This window comes from Budorcas taxicolor, chromosome 19, assembly GCF_023091745.1.
Source record: "Budorcas taxicolor isolate Tak-1 chromosome 19, Takin1.1, whole genome shotgun sequence".
NCBI classification, from domain to species: domain Eukaryota; kingdom Metazoa; phylum Chordata; class Mammalia; order Artiodactyla; family Bovidae; genus Budorcas; species Budorcas taxicolor.
In genome coordinates, this window is record NC_068928.1 from 40476524 (window position 1) to 40501239 (window position 24716).

Sequence of the window (24716 nt, forward strand, 5' to 3'; positions counted from 1 at the left end):
CGAAGGAGCTGGCCGGTGACCTCTGGTGTCCCTTCTGCTCTGATGCCATGCTTCTGTACGACCGCGTGTTGGTGGGTAACCAACCTGTCCACTTAGCAGCTCCTCTGCGTGCTGCCCCAGGCCCAGAGGGAGGCGGTCGCCTGTGAGGGTGATTGATAGATGATAAGGACAGTTACCCATCCTTGAGAACCTACCCTGAGAAGACCTCAGTATTTACAGATGGCAGGATCTGGCCCCAAGATACATTTGAGGCCCATGGGACCCTGGATGTAGAGAAAGTACAAGGATTAGAGATACTTGTTCATTTAGCACACATGTCTACCCAGGACCTGAGAGATCCTTTGGGGAGGGGAGATGGAGCTCTTCTGAATCCCTTTGTGGGGGCCCAGCACAGAGCCAGAGTGGGGGTGGGGGAAGTAGTGGTCTGCGGGGGCCTGGTCCACGGCCCTACCCTGCTGGAGCTCATCTCCCCTCCAGAGGCTTCATAGAGTCTTAGACGGTGTTGAGGCACTGGCCCCTTGCCGAGGGGCTCCAGGAACTCAGGTCTCTGCCGCAGGTAAACACCTGGCTCTGGGACTGCAGGAAGCTCCTAGCACAGAAACTTCAGCCTCTCTCTCTCTCTCTCTCAGGGCTGGGTTCCTGTCAAGGAAACAGAGAAAGTTTCCATTGTGTGTGCCGCCCACGTGGAAGTGCCCTATTATCTTTCCCCTTTTGCAGAAAATCAGGTCAGTGGTTTGAGTGCTGTCGCTCACCGCACAGTGCAGCAGAGAGGTGTCCTGGGCTGGCGTGGCTTTGACAAGTGCACACGGCGGAGGGCAGGAGGGTGAGGGCCGGGCTCCCCGAGCCTCGGGGTCCCCGGAAAGCAGCTGTTAGCCTGGCCACATCCTGTTTCCCTCCGAGCATCCCTCTCCCTGCACTCCTGCCACCGGCTGGGGCTGAGGCCTGCCTGGTGGACCCCACTGAGTAATCGGGGAATGAGGCCTGAGCTCCCTGGCCTGTGGCTGGGGGCTCTGCGGGAAGGGGTGGGCAGTGGGCTGGAAGCCTGGGGTGAAACCGGGTAGGGTGAGACTCTCCCCATAGGTGAAAATAACCATAATAACAAGGTCTCTGGGCGTCAAGCACTTTCACACCAAGTTTCCTCACCTTGCCCACAACACAGCCCTGGAAGGGGAGAGAGTGGGCGTTATTATTATTATGCCCCATTTGCTGACGAGGGTGTTCGGAGTGAGAGTGAGGTCAAGAGCCTAGTTCAAAGGCTTCTAGACTCCAGCCCTCGCTCATTCTCCTCTTCCAGGGCCCCCTGGGGCCCAGAGAGAACTTTCCCTGTTGCCCTTGCAGATGGTAGGAGACACAGCCTTGGCCTCCAGGGACCAGGAGTCTGAGGGGGCTCAGCTGAGTCCTTTGGCCCTGGGTGTCTCGGGGGCTGTGGCCAAGGTGCTGGGGCCACCTGGGGCTGCAGTCTTCTCAGGGCTCAATGGGGGAAGGACCTGCCTCCTCAGGATCCGAGCCTGAGCGGAATGGGGGCCAGACAGCAGAACATTTTACAAGAAAGGCGGCCTGTCCATCCTCTTCTCGTCCAGCTCCCCACTGCCTCGTCCACCTGTCAGCCCCACCCTCTCAGCACCCCGAGTCCCCTTCTCCGCTCTGTTTTCGCCTCTGTGGCTGTTTCCTCCGAGGCTCAGACAATAGAGGCTGATGATCCAACTCCTGCAACCTCCCCTCCCCCTGCAGCTAGAAATCATCTGTTACCCATCGCCGGGGCCCTGCTTGCCAGACTGAGACCTTTTTCTTCCCTCCCACTTCTTACTGGAAATGGGTCACCGTCGGTGCCCCCCCACCCCCCACCCCAGGCCTCCCTCAGGAAGATCAAGGATTGGTCTCTGGCTTTGCCTGCTCTGCGGGCCTCTCTGCAGTGGGGCGGTGGGTGGGGGCTGGTGCCCGGGGGCTGGTGCCCATGACCACGGGAGGCCCTTCTCGTGTGTTGCGGTTGGCAGGGGGAGTTTGTTGTGACCTCTTCGGGTCAGTTCAGTTGCCTGCTCTGGATACACCCTCGGAAGAGCAGCTTGCCACGAGGTTACGATACTGACGTTGCACAGGTCATGCTGGAAATTACAGAGTGTCTGAGAGGAAAAACAAACAGGGGTTTCAGTTCCCATGGAAACAGCATCTATTTGCAGAGGAGCCCGCGCGTCAGAGCCGGACAGCTCTGACCGGGTGCCTGGGTGGGGCGGGGGTGGACGTTGGAAGGCAGGGTCATCTATTTACTGCCTGGGACTCTCCCAGGGCAGCGAGTCTGAAAGGGTGCCCTTACCCTTCCTCTATGACCAGCACTCTTTCCATAGCAGGGCCCGTCGGACCGGGCATATCTCTGCAGTGCAGGGGTTTTTGGGCAGAGTGAAAACTTATGAGTCAAAGGTGTGGGAAGACCCCAAATTCGCTATTGATTCCACCAACATTTTTGACCTATTCTGTGCCAGGCACTGGCTCGGCCAGCCAATCAGGGGTTGGGAAGAACCTTCGAAGGGTGGTTGAAACCTCTTTTCCTGGAAGGAACTGTGGTCAGAAGTGGGCTCAGCCTGTTGGGGACCGGAGGCTACGGCAGCACACAGATGTGGCATGTTGCTCCCCCGCTCTGCAGCCGAAGCAAGAGACTTCGGTTCTCATGTGTCAGGGGTGCTAAACTCCTACATCTCCGGGGGAAAAATTACCCTTAAAAGGTCAAAGCAGGCACCCACGCCTTCAGCAGAGATTATTCCAGTGATTGTCGTGGGAAATGTCTCTCTCTACCCTCCCTAAAGGCTGATGTCTATCTAATAGCAATGTATAACATACAGAATTTTAAATATATTCGTGTAGGATATAAGATTCAGAGAAGGCGATGGCACCCCACTGCACTACTCTCGCCTGGAGAATCCCATGGATGGAGGAGCCTGGTGGGCTACAGTCCATGGGGTTGCTAAGAGTTGGACGTGACTGAGCGACTTCACTTTCACTTTTCACTTTCATACATTGGAGAAGGAAATGGCAACCCACTCCAGTGTTCTTGCCTGGAGAATCCCAGGGACGGCGGAGCCTGGTGGGCTGCCATCTATGGGGTCTCGCAGAGTCGGACACAACTGATGCGACTTAGCAGCAGCAGCAGGATATAAGATTAATATAATTAATTAAATAGAAGTCTATTATATTTAAATTATTAATGACAGCATTCCAGATGCTCCTATTCTTATTTTTTTTGCACTTGATAAAATATTCTCAGAGAAATGTTAATGTGTCTCACTATGATTATTTTTTTTCTTTTTCCCTATATTTCTCCTGAATTTTTGCTTTATATATCTTTGTTTCTTTGTGGTTAGGTGTCTAATGTTAGATGTCTTTGTGGTTATGATGTCTATTTTTTGTGAATTGTATCTTCTCTCATTAAAATATTCATTTCTGTTTCACTTAAAATAAATAAACTAAAAGAAAAAGAAAAAGACTGATGTCTAGGCTGGAGGCGTTCATGTCTGGTCACCACCAAGATGAGGCCCCTGTTGTGTGTGAATTTCCCAGTTAGAGATCATTAAGTGAACCAATACAAAGAAAGTTTGTATTTTCTTATCTCTTTGTGGTCACAGAGAGCTCCTCCAGCCTCCTGATCTCATTGAGTGGAATTCTCCCAACAGCTCTAGGAAAGTTGTTAGGACAACACTGTGCCCATTCTTGCATGGGGCAAACTGAGGCTTGGAAGGAGAGAGTGCTTGTTGAGGCGACAGAGAAGGTAAAAGATGAAGCTGGTATGGGAATCTCAGGCCAAATGCTCTGCTTTGCTCCCTTCTCCCTGTCCGGGGTACCCCTGATGACCAACCCCCCACCCTGGCTGGCCTGGGGAATAGGAGGCATCTGCCCACTGGAGAGGCTGGGCAGTGGGGAAGGACCACGCTATGTCTGGTCTCCTAGGGGCTGCAGATCAGGAAGACCACAGACCACAATTCTGCTGCTTGCTCCCACCCTTTCATTCTTCAATGCCTTTGTTTCCTTCTTGTAAATCAAGGGAGTATGAGTGTGTGGGGGTCTGAGGGACCTGCGCTCTTGGAAGAATTCCAGTGAAACCAAGGTTATTCACGTGCCACTTGGATGGCAGCTCCTCTTTCCCCGAAGGTGACTGTAATGGGGACAGCCTGAGGGCACAGTGGACTCCCCTTAGAGCTGATTTTTTTCCTGGTGAACTCCTTGGTGTGTGGCACCACCTAACAGATTATTGGGATCTCAGGGCAGAGAGCCTGGAGCAGCTTTACATAAGGGAGGTCAGGCTGGGGGCAGAAAGTAGAAGAGGAAGAAAAAGTCCCAGGTCTTGGGGTCCTCCTGGCTTGTCGGGGGAAAGGGGCAGTGGGATCATAAAGAACATGGGGATGCTGATGGTCCCTGAAAGGATGCTGGGCTAGGTCCACATCTGCATCTGGCTGGGAAGGAAGGAGTTTCTGAGCCCAGGATCGGATGGCAAGCCCTGACAAGGAGATGAGATGTCCAGTGCTGGGGAGAATCCAGGAGGTGACAGCACAGTATTGATGCCTACCTGACCACCCTGCAATGAGATGGGGGCTGGGGCTGAAAAGTGCTTTGCCCAAGGACTGGTGGCTAGTGAGAAGCAGAGGTGGGGGAGCTTAGAACTGCCCCTCTTCTGGAGTGAGGTGAGGTGTGCTGTACTTTGGGGAAGGTCAGAGTCCTTGTTCTTACTTTCTGAGTCCAAGACCTTCTTCTTCTTTTTTTAAAAAATTATTTATTTGGCTGTTCCAAGTCTTAGTTGCAACGTTCAGGATCTTTAGTTATGGCCTGGGTCCCCTGCATTGGAAGCACAGAGTCTTAGCCACTGGAAGTCTTAGCCACCAGGGAAGTCCCTCCAAGACTGTCTAAACTCTGATGGGACCACTGATCAGGCTCCCTGCCTGGAGACTTCCCTCCTGCCCTGCTGTCCTTTCTCCCTCTCCATGCATGCCCTGCCCCCTCCCCATTTGATTCCTTTACTTTCTTCTTTTTTTCTGACCCACTTTCCATGCTCATCCTTTCTTTTGGTCCCAGCTCCTGGTCCCAGGCCAATGAGAGAAGCTGGCTATAGCTGCTGGGGATGTTGGGGACAGAGTAAACAAACTTGTTTCTTCACCCCACCCCCAGACCCGTTCCCTAGTGCTTTTCTCTGCTGCCCCCAATGTTAAAAGTTGATCAAGCTGTGCCAATGGGCTGCAGGTCTCTGAGCATCAGCTGTGAGTGTCCACGGCCCTCTGGGTTGTGTGTGTGCGCTACAGTGAGTGTGCACGAGGGATGACTGTTGTTTGATATGAGGTGGGGTGTTAATGTATCTGTACTTGTGTGTGTGTGTGTACAGTGTATATATTGTCTGATATAACTGCTTTGTGCTTCTTAGCATTTGGTGAATGCACTTACTTAAGGATGCATACCCCGAGAACCAGCTATAGAGCTTACAGGGCCCTGTCCAAAATGAAAATGGTGGGCCTCTTGTTCAAAAATTATGAAGAATTTCAAGACACAGACAGTTGAGCATTTAATCAGGTGTGGGCCCTTCTGAGTACAGGCTCTGTGTGATTGCATGGGTCTCAGACCCGTGAAGCTGGTCGTGTATATGAGCGAATGTGCTGCTTGTGTGTGTGTGTGTGTGTGTGTGTGTGTGTGTGTGTGTGTGTTGGTGCGGGGTGGGGGGGGAGGTGTGCTGGGCATGAAATCTGAGCTTTTTCCTCGCCACTCCCCTGGGGCCAGGCCCCTCCGCAGCTGCTATGGTCTATCAAAGGAAAGGTGTGTGTTTTATTTTTGGCGCCTTGGCGGCCTGTGCCCACAGAGCCCCGGGAGGCTTTTGTTTTATTGCCTTTGTTGGATGAGTGACAAGCACTTCCCTCCACCTGCTGCCTCGGTGGCCCCACCAGAAACCACAGCTGGAGGTGTGGCAGCTTCCTCAGCCCCTCACCCGCTCACTCTGCACCTCTTCAGGCATCAGTGTGCCCAGAGCTCTGCTGGCTGACCCCACCCATTTAGTCCGGCTCCCTCACCTCACAGCCCTGTGTTGCCTAGTGAGCCTGTGGGAGAGCCAGGACACCCCTACCTCTTAGGCGCACAGCCCCGCAGGGTGAGCCTGTGGAAGAAGCCTGTGTGGAAATCAGGGCCTGGAGGAGAGAAGTGGGGACAAAGCGTGAAGGGAGCAACAGAGCCTGGCTGCCGCTCAGCTGTGGGGCTACATCCCCCTGGGCAGGTGGGGCTGTGTAATCGTCGCTTGATTCTCCCTCCTCCCAAGTCAGTGTTCTGCATCCAATGGGTTATGAGAAATGTTGGCTGTACTGAACACAATGGCTGGCAAGAAGTAGGGGCTTTGTATGTATCTGACAATGAATAAACAGTTATTTAGTTGGCTCATGGGGTGGAGTGGCAGAAGCGTGAGCTTGAGAAGCCAGCTAGAACTGGTTGAAATCACTTAGTAGCTTTATCAAATGGTAGCTGTGTGATTTTGACAAATCTCCTTAACTTTCCTGAGCCTCAGTTTCCTCTTCTGTAAAATGGGATTCAAGTAGAGTTGTGAAAATGAAATGGGATAAGATGGGAAGCTTAGTACAGTGTGTAGTGCATGATAAAATCCTAATAAAGTTGTAGTTATTCTTTTTTTTATGATTTTTTGATGTGGTGTTAATCACTCAGTTGTGTTCGACTCTTTGCGACCCAATGGACTGTAGCCCACCAGGTTCCTCTGTCCTTGGAATTCTCCAGGCAAGAAATACTGGAGGAGGTTGCCCTTCCCTTCTCCAGGGGATCTTCCTGACCCAGGGATTGAACCCAGGTCTCCCACATTGTGGGCAGATTCTAATGTGCACCATTTAAAAAAGTCTTTACTGAATTTCTTATAATATTGCTCCTGTTTTAGGCTTTGGTTTTTTGACTATGAGGCATGTGATATCTTACTTCCTTGGCCAGGGATTGAACCCACACCCCCTGTATTGAAAGGTGAAGTCTTAACCACAGGACCATCAGGGAAGTCCCAAGCTATAGTTATTTTTGCTGGCTGTGTTATCTCAGGTAAGTTACACAAGTTCTCTAAGCTTAGGTTTCCTCACCCATTGTCATAAGAATTCAGCAGATGGAATGCAGAGCACAGTCCTGGAGCACCATAGCCACTCAGCACCATGAGCCGTGAGCAACCAGGTTAGGGCCCCTCCCCTTCTTCGAGGCTGCTTCCACCCTGAGGCTCCATGATTCCTGAAGTCCCTTTCTTGACCCTCCCCTCCTCCAACCACTGTCTCCCAGCTCTGAGTCCTCCAGAAATGAAAGCTCACAAGTTCTGAATAGTCCATGTCCAAGTTTGGGGGTAAGGGGGCTTGGGCAGGAGTTGGGTAGGGAGGCTGGGGTAGAGGAGGTATACAGTTCTTGGACCGAAATCCAAGTTCTGCCTTTGACGGGATTGGAGGATGCCAGATGGGTCTGGGCCTGCCTCTTGTATGGAGGGGCCATGCAGAGGGTTGGGTCTGTGAACAGCTCAGGCCTTGTCCTTCTCTCTGCTCCCCTTTTCCTGAACTATTGGGTCCAGAGGTTGCCAGCAGCAGCAGCAGTGCCCTCAGCAGGTGAGCATCCCTGACAGAGGTGAGCGGAGCAGGTGTGTGGTGGAAAGGGGCGTTCATGCAGGCAAGCCTGGGGGGGTCAGCTGTCAGGGAGGGCGGGCAGGAGGAAGCCCTGGTGCCTCTGTGGGTGACTCCTGGCGCCTGGCTTGATCACACGCCTTTGGCCACGTCCACCCCTCCCCAGCCTGCGAAGAACGCACCCCTCAGCCACTGCATGTGATCATGTGATCATGTTTCTGCTCAGCTCTGAGTGCAGTTTGCATAAACCATACAAGATAAATGTGCGCGAGTTCCCAGGCCCCTTTGTAAACATTGGGAAAGAGTTTGGGGGCGTTTCATCTGCGACATCTGTTGAACTTCACAATGTCAGATATTTACTTAGAGCAATGATCATCTCTTGTGTCCTAAGCGAGCTCTGACCCAGCCTTGGAGGACGCCGGGACCAGGCGTGTTTCCTCCCCTGCCCTCTGGCTCCCTTGCAGTCTGACCTTGGGACCTACTGCCACGAGAGGGAACTAAACGAACCCTCAGTACCAGGCAAAACCTGCCCCCGCCCTGTCCTGCAGGGAGATGTTTATTTCCCCAGAGATGAGAATCCAGAGGCACGCTGTGTAGTGGTCACTGTGACGCACTTGAACAGCCCAGCAAGTGAATGCCCTGAGGCCGATGAACAATAGGCAAACATAAGGGTTTCTCCACCTTCAAAGTGGAGAATGTGGGAGGCAGAGAACTGACAGCCGCCGGGAAGTCTGAATCAAGCCACACACACATGCCCGCACGCAGAGGAGCCCGAGGGAGAAGGAGCTCAGTTTGATTCACGCCTTAGTAGAGTTGCACTGGCTGCTGAGCGAGGGCTGTGAATCTTCTCTGCCGCAGGCCCCTTGTCTGGATCTCCTTCTGGGCCTCAGACAAGTTAAATGACAAATGACAGGGAGGCTGGTGTTTGTGTGTGGTTTGTGTGTCTGTCTGTGTGATTTGTGTGTCTCTGTGTGTGTGGTTTGTGTGTCCGTGTGTGTGTGTGTGTGTGTGGTTTGTGTGTGTGTGTGTGTGGTTTGTGTGCGGGGTGTGTGTGTGTGTGTGTGTGTGTGTGTGTGACAAGGCTTCTACTTCCTGCAGGGCCTCTTTCCTGGGGTAGGGGCTAGGAGGGCTGACAGGGTTGTTCTTTTGAGTTAAGGAAGAGATCCCCCTTCTTCTTCCTTGGGGGGTTTTCCTATGTGCTCAAGGGAAACTGGGCCATTTGTAACCCATTTCTGGCAAAGAAAGCCATGGGCCCATCTGTCTATAGGGCTAACATAGCCCCTTCTTCCCAACCGGAGACTGGGAGGCTCAGGGAAATGCATGCGTGCTGTGTGTGTTTGTGTGAGTGTAGTGGGGGTAGCTTTCTACCCACTGAGAACACTCTCCAAATCTAGCTCCCAGCTATGTCATCCTTAGAACTCACCCCTCCCCCCCCCCCCGCCTTCTGCTCACCTCTCAGAATTGCTCCCCGCTCCCCATGTCATTTGCCTTAACCCCCTACCCTCAGAGGCCAGTTTCTTCTTCCTCGAACTGTTGACCCTCAACACAGAAATGCAACTGAGAACCTAACATCCAGAGCGGATTCTTTCTTAAAAAAATCAGTTGCCCGATTTCCTTTGGAACCACTGCCGTATTTCTTTTGTACTTCATTCTCCCCAACCTAACGGCCAGGATGGAAACTATAGAAGAGGGAGAGGAGAGGTTCTTCTTAGGGACCTGCCGCAGGACAAGAGGGACAGAGCCTGCCTAAGAAGTGCTGGACAGTCTTGGATGGGGCTGGTGTGTGTGAGGGGGGATGTGTGCAAGCCAGTGTGGTGGACTGGGGGAAGAGCTCTGGATGGGAGCTCGAGAACCATCAAGTTCTACCATTGTCTAGAGCTCATGGGAGACCTCAGGAGAGTCATTTCCCTCTCTGAGCCTCAGTTGGCTCACCCATACAATGGGTGAGAAGCAGAGACTAATTTCAAAGTTGTCTTCCAGCTTGATTTATAAATTATAGGGGGATGGAAATGAATTTGATTTCCTTGTGGTTAGCAACTTTAAAAAATCTACCATTTATTGAACATTTTAACGATTACCAACAATCCTTTTTAAGGATTTCCAAGCATTTTACATATAGGAATTCATTTACTGCTCAGAACCATCCTAAGAGGTAGGTTCTTTGGTCATCCAATTATGTGCATGCTAAGGCACGTCAATTGTGTCCTACTCTGTGCGACCCTATGGACTGTAGCCCACCAGGCTTCTCTGTCCATGGGATTCTCCAGGCAAGGATACTAGAGTGTGTTGCTGTGCCCTCCTCTAGAGGATCTTCCCAACCCAGGGATTGAACTTGCGTCTCTTATGTCTCCAACATTGGCAGGTAGATTCTTAACCACTAGCGCCACCTGGGAAGCCCCATCCCCATTACACAGATTAGAAGACCGAGGCACAGAGAGACCAGCCCATATAGTGCAGCTGAGATTCAAACCAGGAGGTCTGGCTGCAGAGTCCAAGTTCCAGGCATTCCAGGCATTGTGCTACATGTTTGCCAAATCCTCTCCATTTGGCTGTTGAGAAATCTGAGACTCAGAGCAGTTGAGCAACAGCTGAAGGTCACACAGCTGGGAAGCAGCAGAGATGAGAGTCCAAGTTGGCCAGGCTCCAGCGTCTCCACTCTCCCTCACCCACCTCCTGCAGTCCTGCCAGATCCTCAAGTCCCCAAAGCAAGTTTACCTACTTCCCCGTGTTGCAGTGTCTCTTTAGGCAAATCAGTCCCTCCCTCGGACCTCAATTTTCCCAACTAGAGAATGATTAGAGGTTGGGCCAGCTGATCTTTGAGGTTCCTTGCAGCTCCATGAATCCATGGTTCAAGAGATGTGCAGCTTCAGGCTAAAAAGTCAGATTTATAGCCTGGGGTTGTAGCTGAGAAGGAAGAGGGGGCAAGGCACTGGTGATGGAAATAAGGGGAGTTTCGGAGGAGTTGTGGGGCTGTGAACCGTGAGGCAGATGAGAGAGAGAAAGAGAGAGGCCCTGGGTGTTCCCAGTGAGTCCCTTCCTTCATCCTAGGCCCCCGTCCCACCTCAGGGTAGAGAGCATTGTGCAAGCAAGCAGCGACCAGGCCAGCAGTGAGCCGAGGTCAGTGCTTTGAGACACAGCACTGTGGGGAATGGACACCGCTGGGGGTTTTGCAAATACTTGGAGGTATTTTTGAAAAACGTATTTGAAGCCGAGGTGGCGTGTTTGTGTGGTTGGCCTGCCTTCCTGCTCATGACGGCGCTGTTACATTCCTCCCCTTCAGGAAGGGAGGATATTCTCCAACGTGTAAGTTCACTAGGATGCACACACCAGCGTTCCCACCCTTAGGTCCCGGCATGCTCCCCTCAAGGCCCGCAGCTGTGCTGGGGTCACCCGTCCCACCATGGCAGCTGCGCTGATTAATATTAATGTAGCTTGCTGGTGCCACGGCTCCACGTACCAGCCTCATCCTTCTCAGGGTGCCAGTCCCGGCTCGAGTCCAGTGCAGCCGGTGGAGGAGGGTACCGCAATGTGCTTATGAGATGAGAGAACGGGTTTCATTTCCAGGCAGGCTCTTTTCCCAGTGAGGCTCTTTTCACTTTGGAAAATTATGGAGTCACCTTTTCATGAGTGTCTCAGCTCCCTCCCACCTCCAGACCCTGAGCTATTACAGCACCAGGTCCTTCAGATACCTCCTCATACATCACTGGCTGGACTAACCTCTCTGGCTTGGAGAAGCCGGGGACTGGGCAGGCATCAGAACACCCAGTGAGATGGATCCTGGGCCTGTGATGGGGACAGTGGCTGTTCCTTGATCCCTTCCCCTCCACGATGGGTGTCCACACAATGGAAGGCCATTGTTGCAATAGTGGCCAGGAAGGGTCAAGGGCAGATCTGACTCCCAAGCACCCAGTACAGGATGTATTACCTGGGTCCCCTCTCAAGCCCCCTGGATCCAGGATGCCGCGGCAGATGGGTGTCGGGGGAGGTCCTCCCTCTAAACACCATTTGGGAGCCTGGGGAGACTGACTAAGGGACAGGGGCTCCAGTTCCAGACTGAGCTGGGATAGATGAGCAGGACAGTGTGAAAGTGACTGAAGGGTCAGGGAGGGTTTCCAGCCACAGACATTACAGGGACAACTTGGTTCTTTGCAGAGCTCGGCTCAGACTGTGTGTCTAGATCATTGCTGACTGCACAGGCTTGGGTCCCGTGAGCTCTGGAAAGGTGTTTGCAAGCTGGACACCCTGTCCTTCTGCCCCTCCTACCTCGTTCAGCCACTCAGGGCCTGTGTCATTGGAAGGGCTCAGACCTTGTGGCTCTGAGCATCTCTGAACAATGAAGCCTGGGGGAGAAAAGGGCTGTGGGGGTGGTCAGGTGGGGTGTGGGGTTTGCAAAACAAGAACACACTCATTTGCCATTTACTGAAAAAAACTTTTCCCCCTTTCTTTTAAAGTTGTTGTTTCCTCCAGGGAAAACTTTTATTTGTAATGAATAAAATGTGTTCTCTTAATGAACTGAAAGCAGAACAGGATGAGAGATGTTTTCTCCCTGTGGCAGAGAATAAAACAGCAGCTCATTGGCTGGCGGCAGGCAGCCACCCCCGGCCCTTAACCTTTCTCCTTGCCTGCTCCTCCCTTCGGAGCTGAGCTGAGACCTGAGATGGGCTGGCCATACTTCATCTCTGCCCCAGAATCGTGGCTGGGAACAGGGCTTAGGCAGGGACTGGCCTGTGGGAAGCACCACACCCCTTCAGCGTGGAGAGCCTGAGGAGAGGTGGCAGACGAGGGCTCAGCATGCTTTTAGGAGGCTTGGAGGCTGCCGATTCTTGCTGGCTCAGATGGCAGAGGAAAAAGAGAGATGGAGGCAGGGATTCAGAGAGTTAGTTTGACCCACTGGCATCCCTGTTCCCCTGCTCAGGCGAGAAATCTCCCCATGGTCTCTGGTCTTGGGGACAAAGCCCAGCTTTCTGGAAGACCTTGCCTTGAGTCTTGGGGAGGACTTCTTTTGAGAAGAACATTGATCTGGAATACTCGCTGGGCCCCTTCCACCACCTAGATCTCACCAACACCTGCTCCCCTTCACTTTGCGAGGTGTGAGCTGTTTCTTGACTTTCACCTCTGGTTTTGGGGTTTAGAGGATAATGGCCTTGGTTTTGGAGTGTTGCAGGATCTGGGGTAGCTTATCAACCACGTCTCTTTGCAGCCTTGGTTGAGGTAGCTAGCGAGGGTTGGTGTTCTTCTCTCTTCTGCGGCTCAGGTTTTTACCACGAGATAAACCTTAATGGCCAGACCGGCCTTTCCCTCAGCAGCTGTTGGACCTTCTGCTCCGTGTCCCCGATCTGAGGGGCCCTGGGAGAGGTCCCTCTAGTCCCAGTGGAGGTGCCTCCTACGGGGAGAAGGTGGTGGTGGTCTCAGCCTCCACGCTCATGGAGGACCGCCGGGTGTGCCGGCAGGAAGACCACTGCCGGAGCCGCTCCTGGCTGAGGCAGCCCAGGTCCTTGAAGAGCTTGAAGAGGTCGCTGCGGAACTTGACACCGATGAAGGCGTACAAGAAAGGGTTGACGCAGCAGCGGACACAGGCCAGGCTGTAGGTGACATCGTAGGCGATGTTGAGTTGCTTGCTGAGCTCGCAGCTGGTGCCGCTGGTGATGTTGAAGTTGGCCACTGTCTGGGCCAGAACCACCCCGTTGTAGGGCAGCTGGAAGGCTACGAAGACCACAACCACGGCGATGATCACCTTGATGGCCTTGTTGCGCTCGAAGTTGCGTGCCTGGAGCAGGGTGCGGATGATGACAAGGTAGCAGAAGCTCATGGCCACCAGGGGGATCAGGAAGCCTACCACCATCTGGGCCACCTGGATGGTGATCAAGGCCTCCACGTGCTCGGTGACGAGGGAGCACCGCAGTGCCTGCTCACTGCTGCTCTTCTGGATCCCGCTGTATATCAGCTCTGGGGTGGAGAGCACCATGGCCAGCATCCAGATGCCCAGACAGGAGAGCTTGCTGATGAGAAGGACGCGGGCACGGTGGCGGTGGGCTGAGACGGCCTGGACGATGGCGACGTAGCGGTCGATGCTGATGCATAGCAGCAGGAGCATGCCGCTGAAGAAGCTTATCTTGTAGATGCCAAAGATGAGCTTGCAAACGTGGACCCCAAAGACCCAGGACTTGGCTGCGCTGTATGCCCAGAAGGGGAGAGTCAGAAGGAAGAGAATGTCCGCCAGGGCTAGGTTGAGCAGGTACGTATCAGTCATGGTCTTGAGCCTCTTGAAATAGATGTAGGTCAGCATGACCAGCCCGTTGCCCAGAAGGCCCACGAAGCAAATGATGGAGTACATGATCGGGAGGAACCAGGCTTTAAAGTTCCGCACGTCCTTCTTGAAGCACACGGACTCATACAGCGTGTAGTCCACCGTGGTGTTGTCTCCGATGTAATCGTCCGTGACCTCATCTTGGCAGAGGCACACCTGCAGGGAAGGAACACACTCCAGCTTAGCTGAGTGGGTTGAAATCTCACTGCCCTGGGACTGTCTGGAGTAGTGGTTTCAAACTGTGATCAGTATCATCTGCGAATTCTTAGACACCCTTCTGAGACCCACTGAGCCCAAATGTCAGGAGCCGGGGCCCAGGAATCTGTTTTTCTAAACTTTCTAGGTGATTCTTCAATTTGAAATTGGTGGTTTCTCAAATTTTAACATGCTCTTGAACTTGAGGATTTGGTTCATATGATGTAGTAGGATGGGGTGAAGCCTGGGATTCTGCATTTCTAGTAAGTAGGAAGTCTTCTGAGAGACTTGATCTTACAGGTGTTAACGGCAGACTGGAAATGGTCTAGGCTTGGGGGTCAAAAGAGCCTTGGCCTGGTTAAGTGTACTTCGTCTCTCCAAGCCTCAGTTTTCTCATTCGGGAAATGGAGATGAATACTATCTCCTTCCCATGGTTGTTGTGAGGTTCCTAACTTGGATTCTGGCATCCTTTCGTCTTCATGGAACTTTGATTTTGCCTGCTGGAAACTCCAGAAAAATGGGATGGTAGGTCTTTCTTTTTGAGTCTCCTTTGGAATCTGGTAGAAAGAACTTTGCAAGGGAGGAGGCCTGCAAACATACCCCAGCTTTGGAGGGAAAACCCACTTGGGCTAAGGTTGAGGAGGGCCCAGAGTGAGAAGGTGGTGGTGGTTATAGTCGCTAAATTGGGTCCAACTCTTTGCGACCCCATGGACTGTGGCCCACCAGGCTCCTCTGTCCATGGGATTTCCCAGGCAAGAATAGTGGAGTGGGTTGCCATTTCCTTCTCCAGGGGATCTTCCTAACTCAGGGATCGAAACTGTGTCTCCAGCATTGCAAGTGGATTCTTTACCCCTGAGCCACCAGGGAAGTGGAGTGAGAAGAGAGGAAGGCAAAACTCTGTTAAGAGGCCACAACGCCCTGGGTTGGGGCAAGATGCTGTGATCATGGGTGGTGAGTGACTGGAAGGCTTATGGATCCCTGGGGCCCCAGGCACAGAGACCAGCGGGCAGCAGGAGCTCAGGCGATGCGGGCCCAAGTGGATGGCGGGGCCGCAGCCTCAGCTGTGAGTCCTCTTGGGCACAGGAAGGAAGCGCAGCCATATCTTCCCTCCATCTTCCCACCCTCTCCCCCTCCCCCAGCACCTTACTCCTCTCTCTCTTCCTCGCTGTCTCTTTTGGCAAATTCCAAACTGTAGGGCTCACGTGTTCAGGGTTTTTTTTAGGCTATCTGCAGGGCAGGGTGAAGGTTCAGGCAGACGGCTGTGATTTGATCAATGAAGGAGACACATGGGGTAGCTGAGCTGTGTGGGGCGGGGAGCTGGGCTGGAAACTGTCTCAGCAAACTCCTGGTCCGTCCTCTGGGAATGGGGCCCTGGGCAGCCCTGTATGATGGATTTACACCATTGGGAAACTGGAGGGACTGTAGAGGTGATGAAAGGAGGCTCTTGGAGAAACAATGGGACTGGTTCAAGGTTACTCAGCCAGAACGGGAACCCAGTCTCCTGATTTGCCTGTATTATCCTGGCTCTTGCTCACTTCCAAATTCTGGATTCATCACTGTTCTGTGTGGGGACAGGGTGAGGACCAAATCATATCCTGGAGCCTTTTTTGGGCCATTGCTATCTTGAGAAGAGATGTCAGTGGCAACCCTTTCCTCTTTTCTGGGTACGACTGCAGCCTGGGAGGCCTGCCAAAGGCTGGCTGTCCTTGGCTGCCCAGGGTAACACCCAAGACCTCAGATCTGGACATAAGGGGGTTCTGGGCTTTGGTGGGCAATACACCCAGCCTCTAAGACGTGTGCTTCCCACTGCCCCGTTCTGCCTCCTTTTTCTCTTCTTCGTACCTGCCCCACCCCTCACCAGGGGCCACCAGGCTTGATGTCTCTGTAGCCCACAGCCCCACCACATCCTGCCCCATCTGAGCCACCCCCATCTCCCCAGGTAAAGAGGGAGATGAGCCCAGCTGTCCCTCATCCCCTCCCCAACCTTCCAGCCTCCACTGTTAGCATTCCAGCCCTCTGGAGCCCTGGGAAGAGGGGAGACGGTGGGGAGGGAGGGCTGATGGGGAAGGGGGCCAGGCTGTAGGCTACAACCCAAGCTCCAGGAGGTCTCTGGGATGGGTTTTTGGGAACAGTGCCCAGCTTGGGGCCTGCCTCTGGCCAGAGCTCCTGGAAAACTGCCTCTCTGGCCTCCAGACCTGGGGAAGAGCCAAATTCTGAAGCACTGCCTCTCCAGCTCTGGCCTCAGCCGCCTCCTCTGGCTCCAAGAGAGCTCCCAACCCCAGCAAAGTCGGGGGAAGAGTGGATTTCTAACTCTGACACTTGGTGGATGTGGATTTTCTGTTTCCACATCTGGGACTGAGAAGCTGAGACCTGTAAGCTGGTGGCCTTTGCTCCAGAGTTCTGGGCCCCCCTGAAGGATGGGTTCCATCCGCCCTCTGTCACTCCAGGGTCCCCATCCTCCCCTCCCCTTCCCCCAGTGAGGCTCAGATCAGTCTATTTCAGAAAAGGGAACTGGGGCTTCGAAGGGAGCATTTAGCTGGAGATCTTGGGAGGAAGACAGTTTGGGGTGATAGGATAGTAAGCTGCCCACAGGTTCTTTTTTCATCTTACATATGAAGATTTACACTCATGGGTGTGGGCACATATGTTCCAGACCCAGTAACCTCACAGCCTTTGCTGTTTCACAAAGCAAAGAACTCTCTCCAGGAACTCAGGAGTCTACGTTTCTATCTCCTGGGTGGGGATATTGGAAGTGAAGTGGGGAAGGCAGGGTAACCTGCTTTCCCAAAAGTTTTAATTGAAATGGAGTAAAGGAATTCAGAGAACACCTGTGGCTTTCTAGGGTTACTCAGAAGATGGAGAGGGTGGCCATCAGCTTAAAGAAGACCAAATTTGTGCCTGGGTCTATTTCTTTCCAGTAAATGCCCAGTGACTCCACCAGAACCACAGGGCCTGGGTTTGAGAAGGGCTAGGTTTGCTGAGGGGCATTTGGGAGAGGGAATGGAGCTTTCCTTGGCAGGCAGGACACCTCACCTGGAAAATGACGAGGAGGGCCACCACCAACACGTTCTTCATTGGCTTCCCTGGAGAGACAAGGTAGGAAAGTTATTGCTCAGCAGGACTGGCTCTTTGTTATGAAAAAACCCCACAGAGCCAGGGAGAACGTGGGGAACTTTCATCACAGGCTCTGGACACAGCATTTGAGAGCATGAGAACCAGATTGTGCCTTGGAGCACCTGGCCAGCGGCCCAAGCTCACTGCCTTCACCTCTTCTTCCTCCTCAACTCCAGAAAGGGTTCTGGAAAGGAGGGGGATCAGAATGCAGGGCAGGCGCTCCCTCTCCTCTTGGCTCTTCAGGGTCTCTTCTGGAATTGGAAAGTCCATCCTGGCCCAGATTATCCCTCAAGGCTGAGCTTCAGCTGACCTTGACTCCTCGTCTGGACGATCCCCTCCTATTCCATGCTATGCAGGAAGCAAGACCCTGAGGTGGTGTGTGTGTGTCCCGCCCTGCTCTGGTGCCAGGAGGCAATGGGGAGCATTTTTCCTGCACCCAGTGGGTGGGCAGCCACCTATGAAGCCCTGACTGTTTCCTGGTGGAGGCTGGCTGAGGAGGTAGACTTCTTTCACAGGGCTGCATGAAGGAGCATTCCTTACTGCCTCTCAGTGGCAAATAGTAAAGTTCTTCTGGGACCCATGAGGCTCCCCCAATCACCCTTCATCCGGCTGTCGTCCATCCAGCACTCATTGGTGGTCCACCTGGCCCATGCCCCTAGCCTGCCTCTGGGCCAGGGACATCGTCCCTTTTACTTAGTTCAGGCCCATAAATGAGGAGGTGCCCAGAGACTGCGTGCTGCTGAATGAGTGAATGAATGAATGACTTGTTTGCCCTTCTCCCAAGCTGCCCTGTGGGGACCTTGCCATGTGGCTGTGTGACGAGAGTGAGGCCATTCCCCAAGGTCACTTGACTAGCACAGATATGTTTTCTTTAACTTGCTTCTAATCTAGGGCCTTGGTGAAAGAGAAAAATGGTGGGAAGGAGTCAGAGGCTGGGTACTTTCTGGAAGCCAGCTGAACGGCAGGTTGAGAACCCAGGTTCTCCCAAGGCCTGATGTGAGCCCTGGAAGCTCAGTTCTGCTTGGTGGCTGAGTTGAGAGCTGGACTTGCAATTTATTTCTTCCAGGGGGTCAAACAGGGGAGACCAAGCGAGTCGACAGGGTGATTTATACAGAAGTCTTATTTCACTTAAAGTCTGAGAGCTGTGCCCTATTCATCTCTGTAAAACCCCTTCCTATAATTGGACCAGCCCATGGGAGACAGTAACTGTGATGCCAGGAATGAATACAAGGCAGGACTTGCTGACCCATCGCACCTCTAGTCTCAGGAGGGTCAACAGACCAATGCTTGTGACCCTGCTTCTAGCACCTTCTGGAGGCTCAGGGCTTCCTTCAAGCAAGCAAGGAATCTTGCTTCCCAAGATGCCTCAGCACCGGGCCAGAGGGTCCGTGTGCTTGGCCACAGCACCACCTGCTGGAAATGTTATGACATGACATCCAAGTTGCCATTACCCAGGGAATTTGCCTAAGACAGAAATTCTGGGGTTGGGGTGTCTTGCAGGAAGGAGGAAGGGCATGGAGCCACATAAATAAACAGGCATTTCTCCCGTTATACTGCACATTACTGCTAGGCACATCTTCCTCAATCATAGCTCTGATGCCAACCCGCATTGTGCCCTCCTGCTAAATCCTTAGGCTCTCTCTACCAGTCCTAAGGATGGCAGCCTGATGCTGAGCGTGGCTGTCCAGCCCTCCACTGTCTACTTGGACCTGCCTTCCTAGCTTCATCTTCTGTTTCTTGGGGCAGGAGTTGTCATCCCCAGCTTGCCCCTGAGTATTTGCAGTCTTGGGTGGGAATGGATTTTTGTGCAACATCAAGGCTCCCCTCTCTCATCCCCCTTCCTTGATGAATTATCCCGAGAGCCCTTGAGCTCGAGTCCACATCTCCACCCTTAAGCACACTCTCCTGCGGTCCAACGAGCTGCCCAACCTCCACTGACTCATCTTGATGTGAAGCGCTCGAGGTTTCTTTAAACGTACCAGTCTTTCGGTTACTCTAGAGAAAGCCTGCTCTGACTGTCAGTGAGAACTGAGAAACCTCAAGGTTTTGATGTCACAACGGGTGAAACACGAGGGGCAAGAGTTGTGTTTCTATTTCACTCCATCAACCTCCTTTCCTGGGCCTTCTCTCAGTCCTTTTGCCACTGGCTGGGGAGGGCTCAGGAGGGGCGCTAGAGGATGTGCGTAGGTGAGGTCTCCTTCCAGGTGTGTTGGAGAAGGTCGTTGAGCAGGGATCTTCTAGGACCAGCATAGGTTGTTTTCCAAGAAAGGTGACCAAACAGGAACTTGGGGAAACTCTGGTGTGAAGCAGAGGGGGCCTGGTCAACGGCCTTGACTCAGATGATTGTTGTCTGTTACAAAGTCATAAAGCAACTGGCCTTGGGCAGCCACCGGGGTGGGGCCAGAGAAGTTGGGAATCTCAGGGGCTGAGGAGCGGTTGAGTGATGCATTGGGTATTTTCTGAGTTCTTGAGTTTCTAGTAATGATCACAACGAAAAGGAAATTCCCTAGAACTCCAACCTTAGCTCCCAGTGAGAGAAACTAGAGATTAGTAACTTTCCCAAAGTCACGCAGCCGGCTGGTAGTGTAGCTGGGCTTTGAATCCATTTAATTTCAGAAACCACACTCCCAATTCCTCTTCCGTGCTGCCTCTCAGACTTTACGTTCCTTTCTCTCCTAATATCCTGTGAGTTACCCCTTGTGAGTCTCATTCTATATTTCAGAAAATAGAGGCTCAGAGAGGTTAATCCACTTGTTTGGGTCACACAGCTGCAAAGAGATGGTCTGAGATTTTTGAATGGAAATCCTGCCACTTCATTTCTGTTGAGTCTGTTGTGTATTGGAGCCTCTGTGGAGCATCAGGGGAATCCACACTCTCCTCCATCTATCGGTCACTTGTTCTGTTGACTCTATCCCTGTAACATCCCAGAGCTGGCCCCACTTCTACCCTGACATAAGGCTTTGCCACCCCAGATCTCCTCTGAAACACAGATCACAATATTTAACTCATCTAACTGAAACAAAAAAAAATCTTCACTGGTTTCTCATTGCTTTCAGTAAAAAAGCCCAAAGTTTTTCAGCAATGCCATACAGAATCTTAAAGATGGACCCTGCCTGTCTGTCCTACCTCCCTTCCTTCTCAGTACAGCCAGGTTCTATACATCCTTCTCAACTTGCCTCTTTCTTGTCTCTATTAGCTTTTATTAGAGCTGACCAGCTGGGAGCCTGTAGGCTGAGTCCACAGGATATTCTGCTTTGTTACATGGAGTTTAAAAAAAATTGGATTTGGATGCCTTTAGATGGGGCTAACCTCTGAATCACTCCACTGTCCTTCACTTACTATATCTTATGCCCATCCCCTCAGTTACATTACTGGCAATTGAGCCATTGAGATCGCTAGTCCTGCTACCTCCTAGGCCCCTTGCTTCTCCTTGTCTGCTTCGAGAACTCCTACACATCCTTCAAAACCCAGCTTAAATGCCCCATGACTCATAGTCACTGTTCGTTTCTTTAGGTTTCACAATTGCCCTCCTTTTACCCCATCAGCACTCTCTCTCCCCCTCTTGCAATGGGTCATTGACACATGTGTTTCTCCCTACACCAGACTGGTCCTGCCTGAATTCTTCCATCAATAGCAGTTGACTGAAAGTACCAAGCAAAGAGGAGAGATTTCCCAACAGCTCCCCCAGGCTGCAGGGTTCCCCTCTCCCCCAGTCAGGCTCCCCAAAGGCCAGAAGGGATTGGCCCTGAATTCCTTCAACTTCTCCCTCTGCCTCTATTTCTGGCTGAGCTGTGGGAAATGAGTATCTCATGGCTCATTTTTTTTTTTTCTCTGCTTTGGAAAATTCTAACTGAAGTCTTAGGCCTCATTTCTTGAGGATGGACAAAGAAGGCGCCTCGGGCTGCCCATTCAAATCGTGAAAAAGGCCTGCTCAGCTCTGGGTTCTGGCGTTTCTCATTTTGTGTAACAGAAACTCTACCCCTCACCCACCTCAGGCGCCCTGCTGGGCTGACAAAGATGAAAAAATAAAACAACCAGATCCTTTGTGGCTCTTGTCATACAAATGGCCCAGAGCCCTGGAGCCTCATCTGAGCAAAATGTATCAGTGATGTCCCCTCCACCAGTATTTGGGGCTCAGTCGGCCGTTGGGGCTCTCTCGAATTGAGTGAACAGTAACAACAGCCTTTTATTCTGGAGACATGTCCTGCATTAAAAGGACCTCCCTCCCCCATTAATGCCTGTGAGTCTAGCACCCCAAACCTAGTCCTTGGGAGGAGGACCCTCCGTGCTGCGCTGTGGCTGCTCTCACGGGCTCATCAAGTCAGCGACGAGCATCTCTCTCTGACTCTCTGCTCAGTCGTTCCACAGCTTGAAATCGGCTGACAGCTTGCAATCGGCTACGATGGGAGAATTTACACCGTGGAAATTGGCAAGCACTACATATCAGGAAGCCGGTTCTCTAGCCTTTACTGGTGCACCGTGGGGACCTGCTTGGTTTCTTTCACAGAGGTCAAACAGAGGGGCAGGATCAGGGTCTCCAGGGGACAATGTCTGCATTCTGGTACCATAGTTAGTAGGGGTGGATGTCTGGGAAGTGGGATTAGTGGGCAAGCTGCTGGGAGGAGGGGAAGTTGGAAGAGATTTTTAAAAACTAAAATCAGAGTTCTTGATGCCATTCATTCATTCCACAAACCTTTTTCTGCTCACACCTCCAAAGCCCCTGGGAATCAGAGGTGCAAGAATCAAAGCCTGCCTTCCAGGAGTTCTGGGTTGGTGGGTGCAAGAGCCACTTGAGCCCTTTGACAGCTGTCTGCTGAGTCGACCCTAGGTTCCGAGTGGGCGGGAAAAGCCGACATGAAGGCAAGAGGCTGTGGTGTGATGGGGAGGGGTGTGAGGACACCAGAGGATGAACAGGGAACCTTCACTTTTTAAAGCCAACCCCTTGTGGCTTTGAGGCTGCTGTGGTGTTTGTTTGCTGGTGAGAACAAGCCGTCCAGGAACCTGGCCTTTGTAGCCTCAGCTGACTCTTAAGCTGAGATTTGTAAATGGGGTGTCCGGAGCTGGGTGAACCCCTAAGAACCTGCTTGGGGCTTCCCTTGGACTCCCTCTAATTAAGACCAAGATTAGACCAGAGGATGGATTTTGGAATAATACTCACTTTTTAGGTAGAAAAAGTGAGTGAGACTGGGAGCTGAGTTGGAGGCCCTGGCTGTGACTTCAGCTGAAGGCCCCTCGTGGTCTCATTTTGTGTTGCCCATTCAACCTTTGACCGGCAAGAGGCAACGGCCTCCCCGTGGGATGTGCAGCAGAGAGAAAGTAAGCGCAGCTCGTGTTGCTAGTGTAGTGTCATTTACATAATGCACTCACCTTGAATCTGCCCTTGCCATAACCCTGAGAGAGCAGACAAGCTCAGCCTGGGCGAGAGGCGGGAATAGGCGGGCGAATGGAGGGTCCTGAACCTTCCAAGATTTCTCTGATGAAACGGGGCCCCCGGGAGCCTTCCCCATCACCCCCTGGCTAGCTAGAGCAGGTGCTGTCCAGATCTCTACCGCCCCAGCCCTGGCACCTTCTGTAGAACCCACTATTCTTGGTAACAATGGTCACCCCCTTCCCTAGGTCCGAAAGAAGTACCTGGAGGAACAGGGGTGCACGCTCTCTGGGAGGAGCCACTGATTCCCACCAAAGCCACCTGGTTCCTCCGGGAGGCTCCCCCATGCCTTCCACCCCATCCTCCACCCCCATTCCACAAAGTCATTCTGGCCGTCCAAGTGACCCCGGTAACTGCTATCTCTCTCACTCAGGGGAGGCTCACTCACCCAGGTCCATGACTCTCGGCGGCTGAAACCACACAGGAAGGTTGTGCCAGGGCTCTGTCTGGGGAGGATGTGGTTCTAGCCCCTTTTAAGCTGTGAGAGGAGCCACCCTCTCCTCTGCCCCTCCCACCCCCGCTCCTCCCCCTTCTCTGGCCTCACTCAGGGTCTGGACTTAGGTGGCTTCCTGGGACCAAAGGGTGTGAGGGGTATGAGAAGGTGAAAGAGAGTGACAGCCCACTCACCAGTCATAGGATCATGAGTCATTGGGTCATTTACATTCAGAAAGCCCCCCTTGCAGACTCAGGGACCCGCCCAAGGCAGGGGAATGAAATTATTTATTGATCTGATAAATGTTTACACCCTAGGGATCACATGCCAGGGAGTTGGAGATAAGTGAAAGATCTGTCCCCATCCTTCCTTTGCCCAACTCAGTGTCACAGGGGACTACATTTCCCAAACTGCTTTGCCCTCTGGCTTTTGGGTAAGTTTGGCCAATGGGAGGCACTGACAAATGTTGGAAAGCAGAAGAGGAGGGATGTGCCAGGATCTCTCTCTTTTTTTTTTGAGATTTACTTTACGATATTGTGTTGGTTTCTGCCGCACATCAACATGAATCAGCCATCGGACCAGGCTGTCTCTTTTCTCCTCTTTTTTCTTTTCTTTCATTTTCTTTACTCTTTCCTCTCCTCTTCTTTTTCTTTCCTTTCCTTTTAAGTACAATGTTATTGCGATATAATTCACAAATAAATTCACCCTTTTAAAGAGTACCAGTCAAAAAAATTTTTTTGGTATATTCACAGAGTTGTGCAATCATCACCACAGTCTGTTTTGGAACATTTAAAATAGTTTCCCCCTGAAAAACCACCCCTCCTCCACCTTTACTCATTAGAAATGACTTTCGCTATCCCCTCCATCCCCACCCCCAGCCACTGGCAACAACAAATCTACTTTCGTCTTTTACAGACTTGCCTATTCTAGACATTTCACATAAATAGAACTATTCTCTATGTGGCCTTTGTGTCTGGCTTCTTTCACTTAGCATAATGATTCCAAGGTTCACCCATGTTCTCATATATATGGATACTTCATTCCTTTTTATGTCTCAATAATATTCCGTTGTATGCATATACTCCATTTGGTTTATCCATGATGAGTTGGACGTTGGGGTTGTTTCCAATTTTTGGCTATAATGAATAATGGTGCTAGGAACATTCATATACAAGTTTTGGTGTGGATATATGCTTCTTTTTCTCTAGAGAACATGCCTACGAGTGAAAATGTTGGGTAATATTGCAACTACATGTTTACCATTTCAAGGAACTGTCAAGCTTTTCCCAAAGTGGCCTCACCATTTTTCATTCTCATCAGCAATGTATGAAGGTTCTACATCCTCAACAAAACCTGTTCTCTATTTTATTGTTGATGCTAGCCATCCTAGTGGGTGTGAAGTGGTTTTGCTTTGCGTTATCCTAATGACTAATGACGGCGAGTGCCTTTTCATGTGCCTGTTGGCCATCTGTGGGCTTCCCTGGTGGCTCAGTGGTAAAGAATCCGCCTGCCGATGCAGGAGACCTGGGCTCAATCCCTGGGTTGGGGAAGGGCAACCCTTCCCCTGGGGAAGGAAATGGCAACCCACTCCAGTATTCTTGCCTGAGAAATCCCACGGGTAGATGAGCCTCG

General features: G+C 52.1%; 1 protein-coding gene across 1 annotated transcript; it reads right to left on the reverse strand.

Moving 5' to 3' along the window:
* Positions 1 to 12990: 12990 nt before the first annotated feature.
* On the reverse strand, positions 12991 to 23049 carry CCR7 (C-C motif chemokine receptor 7). Its single transcript, XM_052658719.1, has 3 exons — positions 23040 to 23049; positions 17143 to 17192; positions 12991 to 14070 (listed from the first exon to the last, which is right to left on the reverse strand). The coding sequence occupies exons 1-3, from the start codon at positions 23047 to 23049 to the stop codon at positions 12991 to 12993; spliced, it is 1140 nt and encodes a 379-aa protein (XP_052514679.1).
* Positions 23050 to 24716: the final 1667 nt, after the last annotated feature.